This window comes from Mastigoproctus giganteus, chromosome 8, assembly GCF_048544385.1.
Source record: "Mastigoproctus giganteus isolate SK-2022 chromosome 8, ASM4854438v1, whole genome shotgun sequence".
In the NCBI taxonomy this organism is placed as follows: domain Eukaryota; kingdom Metazoa; phylum Arthropoda; class Arachnida; order Uropygi; family Thelyphonidae; genus Mastigoproctus; species Mastigoproctus giganteus.
The window spans coordinates 82,330,079-82,342,360 of NC_143582.1; the positions used below are offsets into that span (position 1 = coordinate 82,330,079).

The 12,282-nt window shown below is 37.7% G+C and overlaps 1 protein-coding gene across 1 annotated transcript in view; it reads left to right on the forward strand.

Annotated features, from left to right (window-relative positions):
* LOC150081680 (uncharacterized) overlaps positions 1-12,282 on the forward strand; it is an 833,960-nt gene that overhangs the window by 511,633 nt on the left and 310,045 nt on the right. Inside the window, exon 19 of the mRNA XM_090380284.1 lies at positions 2,713-2,784. Coding sequence (XP_090236410.1) covers positions 2,713-2,784 — 72 coding nt within the window. The remainder of the gene's footprint in view (positions 1-2,712; positions 2,785-12,282) is intronic.

Consider the following 12,282-nt stretch of genomic DNA (forward strand, 5'->3'; position numbering starts at 1 on the left):
ATGGTATATACGCATTAAAGGCATCTGTGATTAATGTTTTAAAAGCGTACCACAGTTCAAATGTATTCATTTTCTGCACGATATCTACCCAGTTAATAGAGGCCATGTAGTACCTTAAGGCATCGTAATTTCCTTTTCTGAAATTAAAACCCATTCCTTTGCCTTTTACCTCTGCTACCTCTCTCGTCATCATCCACCATAGAACTCTGTGATCACTTCCTGCTACTGGTTCCTCTACTGTCAGCCCTGTTATGTCATCTGATTCATGTGTGATGATGATGAGGTTTAGGTTATTCTTTTCTCTAGTACTTTCCCTGACATGTTGATACAAATAACAGTCATCTAGTTGATTTAAAAATTTTGTTCCCCATGTCGGGTTTCCTTCCCATTTACTCCAATCAATTAGAGGCTAATTGAAATCACCCATAATAAGGCATTGACGCTTACTTGCCCATTCCATTTGCATGTAGAGGCTATTGTCATAATCTTCACAATCACCTGGTCTGTATATTACTCCTACTCGCATTATACCTTTCTTTCCAACTATCTCACACCATACAGACTCTATACTAGCATGTGAAATGTCTGAATCCGGGAAAGCTATCGTCGCACTCAGGCTGCTTCTGATAAGAAGCATTACCCCACCACCCCTTCTATCTACCCTATCCTTCCTAAACACATTATACAAGCCATACTTAAACTCATCATCCCCAATTTCCGGGTGGCACCATGTCTCTGTAAGCCCTATTATGTCCGCGTTACTTGTTTTAACCAGTAGTTCGAATTCACTCATTTTATTGACGACACTTCTAACGTTACTGTATAAACAATTATGATTTACTGTTCTTGTATATTTAACAACCCTTGAAGTTTTTTAGGCTCACTTCCCTGATATTAGCTACCCGCTCACGTGAAATATTTCCGCCCCCAGAACATCTAGATAATACGTCCAGTTGTGGTAACAGATAAGAACTCTTAAGGTATGTGCAAGAGTTAATTTGACCAGTATTATCAGATAAACACGTGTCAGTATTACCCCCTCCTACCTAGCAGTTTCCCTGAACCTTTAAGGTATCCTCAATAATACTGGCAAAAACTTTTGCACCACCTTTGTTTAAGTGTATCCCGTCTCTAAAAAACAAATTTCTTCTACCTACAAGTGTGGGCCATGCTGATAGAAATTCCCCCCCCCCCCTAAAGCCTTGCAGATTCCTTGAAGTCTTGAATTAATCCACAAGACTCTTAACATATAATCCCTCTATCGTGTCTGGGCAGAATTGCAGACACATAGACATTATGGCCTAGCTCGCGACATTTCCTCAGCATGGTCAGCATATCATTACATTCAAAGCAAAGCGAACAGTTTTAAATGTGAACCTTCATTATTGTGGGTTTTTTTGCATTAAAACTAGGTTTAAATAATAAAAATAGGTAAAAATTTATTTCAATTAACATCTGATTATAAATAAGTAAATCTACTGCAATATTGAATTTTTTTTTTTGTATAATTAAAGTATTATATTAAGAAACAACCGTTTTTTTTTTTTTTTTTTAATTTAAAAAAATTAAAATATCATCAGAATCCAGGCCCCTTATATTTCCGGGCCCCAGGCAACCACCTGGTCTGCCTGTACCTACGTATAGCACTGTTAAAGATGGATGATTTCAAAACATATATTGATCTTTCTGAATCAGTATATGTGTTTGAGTGTGTGCATGTGTGTGTGAGAGAGAGAGCTATGAACAAATATTGATACACATTGCTGTACCCTCAAAAGTAGTGGATTCCAGTACTTTTGCAGATAATGATACACAGGCCCAGCCTATTAATTTTCTGTTGCACAGTTGAAGAAAGGTGAATGTTGGTCATGCCCTGATTTAGCATTCAGCTCTTCCCAGAAATTTTCTATAGAGTTTAGCTCAAACAACGGAACAGCCAAACTAAACCTATAATGCTATCTGTTCAAGCCATGTACCAATAATATTGGCATGGTAGCTTAGAACACATATTCTGTATTTCTTATGGAATATAACTTTGTGGCTTTGTTGTGTATTTAAGTTATTTTGATTTGTATCTTTTGGTGAAGGTAGTCAGTCAAAAAATTATTCTGAAATATATGGTTTGTTGATTTATCCCTGATCACATATTTGTGATATCAATGTGGTCCCACAGTACCGAATGAATTCTGAATGAATGCATTTCTGCATCAACCTATAAAATTTTTTTTGCCTCACAACTTAGGCAATTGCTACTATTTCATATGTTTCATTAAAAATAGAGTGTTTTTTCTGAACATAAGAGCTTCTGCATTTAGTATAATTGATGAAAATATAAGTATTATTTTAAAACTAGCATGCATAGTGTCAGAACCTTAATAATTATCACTTCTTGGAAGATAGGTAAATCAAATTATTAATGAATTGAAGCTTTTCATTAAAAACATGGAAAATCCTTGGATATATCTGGGAATATAATTATATTATGAGGAACCAAAAATTACCAAGTCATGACAAGACCATGCACTTAAAAACATATTTGTTTTTATCAAATTATATTTTTTATATAATGTCGAGTTTTTTTGTGAGAGAATGTTTTAATGAAATATATTTTATAAAATTTTATACATTTTATATATTCATTTAATATATAAAATGGCTTGGTTAGTATGAGTTGTGAATAATTAAGATGATATTAATTTATCATTAATGTAGGGACCAGCAGGTGTACAAGGGCCACCTGGCATCAAAGGGGATAAAGGAGTAGATGGCCAGAAAGGAGAACCAGTGAGTTTCAGTGTTATTTTCACTTGTGACATTAATTATACTGATGAAATCTAAAAATTCTTAAGAAATCATTAACCTTCATACTTTCTGCCACAAAATGAGAATAAACTTTTATTTGCAGGAGGGAAGCCTAGAAACTTCATTTCCCTTGAAGTTCCTGGATGGGCTGGAATGGATCATCCAGGCTTCGACAAAATCCCTTTTCCTTCTTGGTAGGGATTTATGCTTGGAAGATCCAATAGCAGTTGGTGTTTTCTCATAATTCTGTGAAAAAAACCAGTACATTCTCCAACTTCAGTGATTTAAAAATTTCCAAGTGGTACAGAACTTTCTAATTTCATTCAGAACTCTTTTAAAAGTCAGGCTTGCTTTACACTGGGCAGTATAGTAATAGTATAGTAGTCTTTGCCATATAGTGCAAGGAAGCGTTAGGCTTTCGTTGCATTGGTATAACCAAGTTTTATCCACGTCTCATGGCAGTTTCTACTTACCAATGGTACAAGAGGGTACCTAGCTTTTAATATTTTCCTTTGTTTAAGAATGCATCCCTGGGCTGTTGAACAAAAATTTCCATATGATAAATGAAACTGTAATTCTAATAGAAGCTGCTTTTTGTCCAAAAGTTTGCAAATGGTTTATATGATGATTGTAGCTCAATAAATTCACCGTTTTAGATGCATTCACATATATGTAAATAAGTGATTATTATCTTCACCATGTCGAACTGACTATCCAGCCATTCACATGTAACAGCTCAACTTCTGGTGGACAGATTAAATTAAATCTGATGTTTAGCCACCCCAAGATTCATTAAAATCAGACAAATATAAATAAGGCAATTATCATTTCTTTTTTTTTTTTTTTTTTTCATATATATCACATAGACTATTTTATATACAGTATATTGTAGCACTGGATATTATGTTTGTTGTCATGCAATAATTGGAGGAATGAATGGGTAATATGACATATGAAAAGAAATGAAATGTTCTTGGTTCATGTATAAAAGTTACTCTTTGAGAAGCTCATTATTTTGTTAACAGTTTACTAAACATGCACACACCATGAATTATTTCTATTTGCGACATCACAACAGAAATGTTAAATACATATTATGCTTCAGTTGTTATTAAAGTCCAGAAAGAAATAAAAAACTTGATGAAATTATACTGCCAGCATACTGTGATCTGAGATAGAGTTGCTATTTGTTTAATTTTTTACATCATAAATTCATATGTGTTATTATTATTATTATTGCTATTGCTGCTCTTATATTATTTCTCCCTGATTGGGGGTTCCACCTCGTGATGGGTATTGCTACCAAGTACACAGGGTGGTTGTTGTTATGTCTGATGTTACTGTTGGTCGAGGAACTCTCTGACTATCCTACAGGTGTTCAGGATTGCAACCTTCACAACGAGATAGTTGGTATTGCACAACTTCGAATATATAACACTTCTCTGGAAAAGAAGACTATTGAGTTCCTTGTAGGTGTTTGCTGGGAGACCTATTGCTGCTAGGCTGTTATGTATGGTCTTTGGCACCATACCTGGTGCCAAAGACCATATGCCACATCTCTTTGTTCTCCATATGCCACATCTCTTTGATCTCCTGTCTTAGGTTCGTGTACTTCCTGATTTTTTCCCCAGAGGGTTTTCTGCAGGTTGCCAGTGTTGGGTACTGCTATGTCAATCAGATAGGTAGCCTTTTCCTTCTTGTCCACAATGGTTACGTCCAGTCTGTTGTGCAGGACTGTCCTATCTGTTATTATGGCGCGGTCCCAGTACAGCTTGTGGGTTGGGGTCTCTAGTATTGCCTCGGGTTCGTACTTGTAGTACGGTACACTTTCTTCGATCAACTGGTATTTCCTTGCTAGCTTCTGATGTATTATCCTGGCTACCTGGTCATGTCTATGAGTGTACTCAGTCTGGGTGACCACCTTGCATCCCGTGGTGATGTGTTGGATCATTTCTGAGGCCAGGTGACATTGTTGACATGTGTCATCTGATATTCCAGGCTCCTTGGCAATGCATTCTCTATAGTTCCTGGTGTTGATTACCTGGTCTTGGATGGCGAGCATGAATCCTTCAGTCTCGGGGAAGAGCGTTCTGCTCGTGAGCCATGCATTGGAAGCAATTTTATCTATGTGACCCTGATGGAGATCATCGTAGAGTCTGCCATGGAGTCTTCTCTGCCCATCTTTCTAGCTTCGTTTGTACCTCCTGGTTGAGGGGATTCCTCACTTAGGCTGAGTGGGGTATACCGCTTGTCTATCTTCCTTATGGCCTAGAGGAGTGCTGCTGTGTGTTTCTGGAAGTAATCCTTCAGGTTAACTATCACTGTTTTCTGTTGCTCTATCAGGTCTATCAGGCCTCTTCCTCCTTCTTCCCAGGCAATTATCAGTCTCTCCACGGCAGATTTCGGGTGGTGTTGGCGGCTCTTGGTCATCATTATCCTTGTCTTTCGCATGATATTCTCCATCTCGGTGTTAGTCCAATCTATGACCCCGAAGGAGTATGTTAGCACTGGGATTGCATAGGTGTTTATGGCTTTAACTGTGTTCCCTCCATTCAGCTTTGCTTTCAGCAGGCTTCTAAGTCTCTGATGGTATTTTTCAGTCAGGCAGGTCTTAATTTCCTTGCGCTGTAACTGCTGGATGGCTGTAACTGCTGATCCTGCATCACCCCCAAGTATTTGTAAGCCTCTCCCTCTGCCATGGCTTTGATCTCTTTACCAGTCTGCAGCTGGTAGTTTCGGTTGACTAATTTTCCCTGGCGCAATCCGTAGGTCTTGCACTTGTCTAGACCAAATTCTATCCTAATATCACTGCTGAATGGTGACTCCGTAGCCAGGTGGGAAGGAGCAGCAGTGCGTAGCATATGCTTCTTGATTAGACCGGTGTTCGAGCCCATCACCACCAAATACGGAGGATGCGGAAAGGTCAGGGAATGACCACCGCATATCCCGGAGCAATATGGCCTTAGTTGCTAATGCTCCTAAAAACCAAATAACAAACAAACACTGCTGAATTCTTCAGTGATCTGGAGTAGTTGCTGAAGGTGCTTCTCGGTTCCCACGTGGAGTTTGATGTCATCCATGTACATCAGGTGCGTGAGGATGTAGTTCTTTCTTCCTTCTTTGAGTCAACAGTACTTGCTACTGTTGTGCATGGTAGATAGCAGGTTAAGTGCTAGACAGAACCACAATGGGCACATCTCCCTGAAAGATTCCTCTCCTGATGGGGATTGGCCTGGTTGTGATGTTCGACCTTGATGGTGGTACTCCTTTTCGCCATTGTTTCTCCTAGGAAGTTTGTCACTATCGGATTTACTTTGCAGATGTTCAGCACCTCTATAAGCCATCTATGAGGCATGGAGGCAAAGGCCTTGTGGTAATCGATGTAGGCTGTATACATGTTGCGGCACTTCTTGTAGGTGTGCTCCATAACCGCGGCATCTATGGTTAATTGCTCCTTGCATCCTTTGCTCAGTCACTTGCATCCTTTCTGCTGTTTGGCCATTATGTTCTGGCTCTCCATGTGGTCTGATATCTTCCTGGTTATGCAGTTGGTCAGGATCTTGTACATTGTTGGGAGGCAGTTGATTGGCCTATATTTTGCAGGGTTTCTTGTACCTTCATCTTTAGGCTTCAGATATATGATTCCTTGAGTGAGAAACTTCGGAACTGTCTCTGGGTGCCTTAACATTCAGGTGAACTGCTCTGCCAGGTGCTTGTGTGTGCAAGTGAGCTTCTTGTACCAATAGTTGTGGACGTTATCTATTCCTGGAGTTCGCCAGTTGTGAGAGTTCTTGATCGTCTGTTTTACTACTTCTTCCCGAATATCCCATCCTCTCATTTCTTGTATGTCCTTGGTTTTCTTGCATGTGTTATTATTATTATTATTATTATTAGCCATATGGTGCAAGGAACATCAGTCAAAAAAATTTCCAGGTTACCTTGAGAGAGAGAGAGAGAGAGAGGAGAAAAGTGGAAAGGAATCACTACGAAAGAGAAGAATGATGATATCCAGCTCAGGACCCTGGATGTACCAAGTCCATACTCACCAGATGTGAGCCCCTAGTGTCATTCCATTACATACATTGTGATTAAAGTATTACTTAACTTTCAATGAACGTTAAGTTACAGGGTGTGTGGTGAAGTGAAAAACCATTACTTTATATAAGTTAACCAATTAGTAATTAATTAGTAACAAGATAATTAATTATTTACTTTTAGCTTCTATTAATAAAAGTAAAAAAAAAAATTCAATTAATTTAAGAAAAGAAATGTAACACTTCATATACAGGGTGTATCGTAAATAGTGGTCCAGAGTAAAGGAGTCGGTACACTGTGTTCTTAGATATCACGTACAGGAATTTCAGTTACTTTTAGTCAAGATTCGCAAAGATTAAATTTTTTGCGAAACGACCTCCCTGAGTTATTGAGAGATGTCGACCAAGAAATACGAGACACAATGTGGCTGCAGAATGATGGCTGTCCCGCTCACTTCGCTGTTATTGTACGAGAACATTTAAATCAAACTTTTCCACAAAGATGGATTGGGCGGTTAGGCCCAATTTTATGGCCACCACGTTCACTGGATCTCAACCCCCTAGATTTTTTCTACTGGGGGTGTCTGAAAGAAAAGGTCTACAAAGAGGAAATCACTTCTGTCGAACAATTGCGTCAAAGGATTCAAACAGCGGCTGAAGAAATTAATGCAAACGGATTTGCTCGCAGACTCAAACGATCTTTTATTCGGCGATGCAGAGCATGCATCACCGCTAATGGTGGCCATTTTGAGCATTTCGTTTAGTTGAAATAAATAGTTAATTTGAAAAGAATGTTTTATTTCAAAAAACCCAATCAAAGAACTTAAAATAAAAAAGCTTTGAATCCAAAATATCTTAGGCAATTAAGCTGCTTTTTGTTTTAAATGCCAATAACTTTTTTTTCTGAACTGTTAGCAATTAATGTTGTACCATTTTAGAATCTTGATTTAATAATGATTTTTTTAAATTAATGGGCACTGACAGTGTAGTACATTTTTTTTAGACAATATTTTGGAGATGAGTATCGAAATAGGAAAAAAATGAATTTCTTTAAAAACCTTTGACTTTAAATTAGTCGAATGTATTTGTTTACGATAGTGCACCTATTCAGGAGTAATAATAAAAAAACAGAATTAAAAAATATTGATATTTGTTGAAATTATAGGCAAATTAGTGATGCAAGACACAGAAATTTAAAAAAAAAATGAAATTTATTTTTTTCCGAGAATCTTGACTAAATGTAACTGAAATTCCTGTACGTGATACCTAAGAACACAGTGTACCGACTCCTTTACTCTGGACCACTATTTACGATACACCCTGTATTGCTTAACTTGTTTTACTCATAACTAGTTTTTTATTCTCACTGAAAATTGTCCAACAGTGACAATTTTTTTTGCTGCTAAAATTTACAAACAGCAAAACAAAAAACTCCAACATAAAAGGCAATGGACAAGTTGGCATAATACATTGAAAGTGTCACTCACCAATGAGCACATAATGGAAAAATAAGTTTACAGCACCATGTATTGGCATCACATTTTCAGATTTTACCAAGAATCGTACAGATTTTTCAGTTCTTCCAAATTTTGGTATTCTGAATATGGAAAACTGTATATGTGTTTTAGGTTCTTTCTGTGTAATATCATAAAATTTCATCTATGTGTAGTGTATGTACAAATTCTCTTGAGTCTCTACAGAGACATGCTTCCATCTTTCAACTCTGCCAAATCTTTACAAGTAATAGTAGCCATTTTAATATTTACCATAGTTTCAAAAATTATGGAGAACATATAGGATGCAAGCTTGCCTGAGCCAAAATTGAAGAAATACTCTGGAATTTGGATCCATAAGTTGATCAAATTGAATCAAATAATACATATATAAATATAGAGGTTACTGCTGCAAAGAATAAAGTAAGTGACTAGTTTTTATTTTTTATGATTTTTTAATACAGTCATTTTAAAGCAATTTCTTTTTTTTTTTTTTTAATGCCCCAATCTACACTATTAAGGACTTCCACTTTTTCACACTACACTCTTAGACACTGTAAGGTCACTTGCACAGGAGCTAAAACAAAACCGATTTTGGGACCACTTGTAGCTACCATGTAAACAGAGACTGGTGAAACTTAGTGACAGCATGGATGACTCATTTCTTCGAAACAGCAGTCTTTAACGAACTTACATATAGCGAATTTTTCTGTGTAGTGAGATGTGCAAATGTGTCCCCAATTCACAAAGGTGGATCGAAGGGTGACACGAGTAATTACAGACCAGTTAGTTTAACTTCTGTTCCGGGTAAAATAATGGAGTCGCTGGTTAAAGATGCATTGCAGGATCATCTAGACAAGACTGCAGCAATAATTCAAACACAGCATGGGTTTGTTAAGGGAAAGTCTTGTCTGACAAATTTGATTGGTTATTATGATGTGGTCACAAAGGAACTGGATGCAAAAAATAATTTTGATATCATATACTTGGATTTCAGGAAAGCTTTTGACACTGTTGCGCATGAAAGACTACTGTACAAATTGGAGCAGAATGGTATTAAGGGTAAGTTGCTACAATGGATAAAAGGATGGTTAAGTGGAAGAAGACAGAGGGTGGTAATCAATGGGTGCTGCTCTTCGTGGACTAATGTTATTAGTGGAGTCCCACAGGGTTCGGTGTTGGGTCCAATGTTGTTTTGTGTATTTATCAATGATATTGATGAAGGTATATCAGGCTTAATGTCGAAGTTTGCAGATGACACAAAGGTTGGCAGGGTTGTTAATGACAGTAATGGCAGTGTGCTACTGCAACAGGATCTAGATAATTTGGGCAGATGGGCTAAGAAGTGGCAACTGAAGTTCAACCTTGACAAATGCAAAGTACTGCATATGGGTAGAAGTAACCCCAGAGAAACGTACCAACTGTGTGGTACTACACTTAAGGTGGTAGAAAATGAAAAAGACCTGGGAGTAATTGTGCAGTCAGATATGAAGTTTTCTGAGCAGTGCAGACAGGCTGCTAGGGTGGGTCATGGGGTTTTGTCAATGATATATAGGAATTTTGCTAGCAGGGAAAAGGAGGTGATTGTCCCTCTGTATAAGGCAATGGTCAGGCCACGCCTTGAGTACTGCGTACAGGTCTGAAGGCCTCATTTTAGGAAGGATGTAGATTTGCTTGAGCGTGTACAGAGAAGAGCAACACGATTGGTGAGGGGAATGAAGGGATTCTCTTACCAAGAGAGGCTTAAGTTCTGCAAATTGCAGTGGCTGGAAACTAGGCACCTGCGCGGTGATCTGATTGAGGTCTATAAGGCCTTGAATGGGTTGAGCACGCTGAATTCTGATGGGATCCTTTCACTTGTTCAGATTACCAACCTACGGGGACATAAGTTCAAATTAAGAAAGGACAGATGTAGAATAGATGTGCGGAAATTTGCCTTTAGCCAGCGGGTGGTTAATTGCTGGAACAAACTTCCATCTGTCGTTGTGGAAGTTGATAGGTTAAATAAATTTAAGGAGGAACTGGACAGGCATTTGGAGGGAATGGTGTGATTTTTTTTTTTTTTTTTTGGCTGATGCTGCATAAGCTCCTACACTTGCTTTCTTGCATCATGTGCCACTACTACTACTACTACTTTTTTTTTTTTCATTTCCCCTTGGTCATTACATTGAAAATAGTTTCCGTATAACAAAGAAAATTTCCATATAACAAACTGATTTCGAGACACCCGGGTATGCATTGTTCACACCTCTGGCCTTCAAGAAATAAAACTGATGCTGCAGAAAGCATGGATTAAGAGCTAAAAGGATTAAGAATTAATCCCTTTAGCTTCCACGAATTAAGAGCTAAAGCATTCTACAATTTAGTCGTGCCAGTAAAATCCTGCAAGAGAAAACTGGCCAACCATGAAAAATGGTCATTTCTATGGCCAACCCTAGAAAAAGATGGAAGGTTTAGGGAGAGTCCTTTACCCAGCACTAGGTCAGCAATGGCTAAAAAGAAGAACTAAAACCTATACACTACTGTACCATGAAGTCTCAACTGCTATCTATGTGTCCACAACCATTGGCAAAGGCATATTAAGGTATATTCCCGACTCGGACATTGGCTCTGGTCAAACTGTTTTTACCATAAGCATCTTATTAGAGAATTAGAAGAGAGTTTCCTTTATCCCACAAATTCATCTGTTGTTTCAAAGAAATGAGTCATCCACACCTTCACCAGTCTCTGTTTACATGGTAGCTACAAGTGGTCCCAAAATCAGTTTTGTTTTAGCTGCTGTGCAAGTGATCTTACAGTGTCTAAGAGTGTAGTGTGAAAAAGTGGAAGTGCTTAATAGTGTACATTGGGGCATTAAAAAAAAAACAGAAATTGCTTTAAAATTTGGTATTCCTGCCAGCAGTGTGTTGATCATTTTGCAAAACTGTGTTTCGATTTTCAAGCTGTTTGAGGAAATGGGACCCAGTCGGAAGCGTGCAAAATTATGCCTTTGTGGAGATGTAGATGAAGCAAAATGTGCCAATATCAGGGCCATTAATAAAAGAAAAGGCTATGGAGTATACATCTTTTCTGGGGCATAAAACATTCCAAGCTTTCAAAAATTAGTCCTCCATAATTTTTTTCAAAATTATGGCCTACAAGCCCAAAAACATATTCAGTGTTCATGAAACATGTCTATTTTTTAAATGTTTGCTGAACAAGACACTGACTTTTAAAGGTTATAAATGTTTATGTGGTAAAAATAGTAAGGAGAGAATTACACTCTAATAGTGAGGAGAGAATTTCAGTGCCAGCCATACTGGTGCAAATATGGCTGGTAATGAAAAACTGAAGCTTTTGGTAATAGGCAAAAGTAAACAACCCCGATGTTTCAAAGGAGTAAAGTTGTTAGAGTCAGACTACAACAAAAAATTTAGGATGACAAGTGAAATTTTTGAGCAGTGAATTTTAAATTTTGATAGAACGATGATGTAAGAAAACAGAAAAACTGAAGGTGAAGGTAAAGAAAGCTTACATGAGAACAACGAGAAGTGTCGGATAACTTACAGTGAAAATTAGTTTCCTGATACGGCACTCTAGCGCTGCTTGCTCGGTAAACAGATGGTAGGTGTTATCAGTCTGGAGCAAAGTCTAGAACAGTATATTGATTGGCAGGTAGACGTGGCAAACAATGTGCTGATTGGTGTGCGAACACAACACACGATAACATCGAGTTAGTATCATTTTAGTAGCATTCAGAAGCATTAATGGTAACTTGCTCTAATGAACACTTTCCATAATGGTGAAAAAAAGGTCAGGTTACCTCGACTTGAATTCCATGGGAGGTTGAACCCCTCCCAAAGTGGAGGGGGTAACCTAACCTTTTTTTCCTTTAGAATCAGTCATATTAAAAAATACATTCATAAAAAATAAATTTTTTTATGACTGTATTTTTATTTTCTTGTTCAATTATA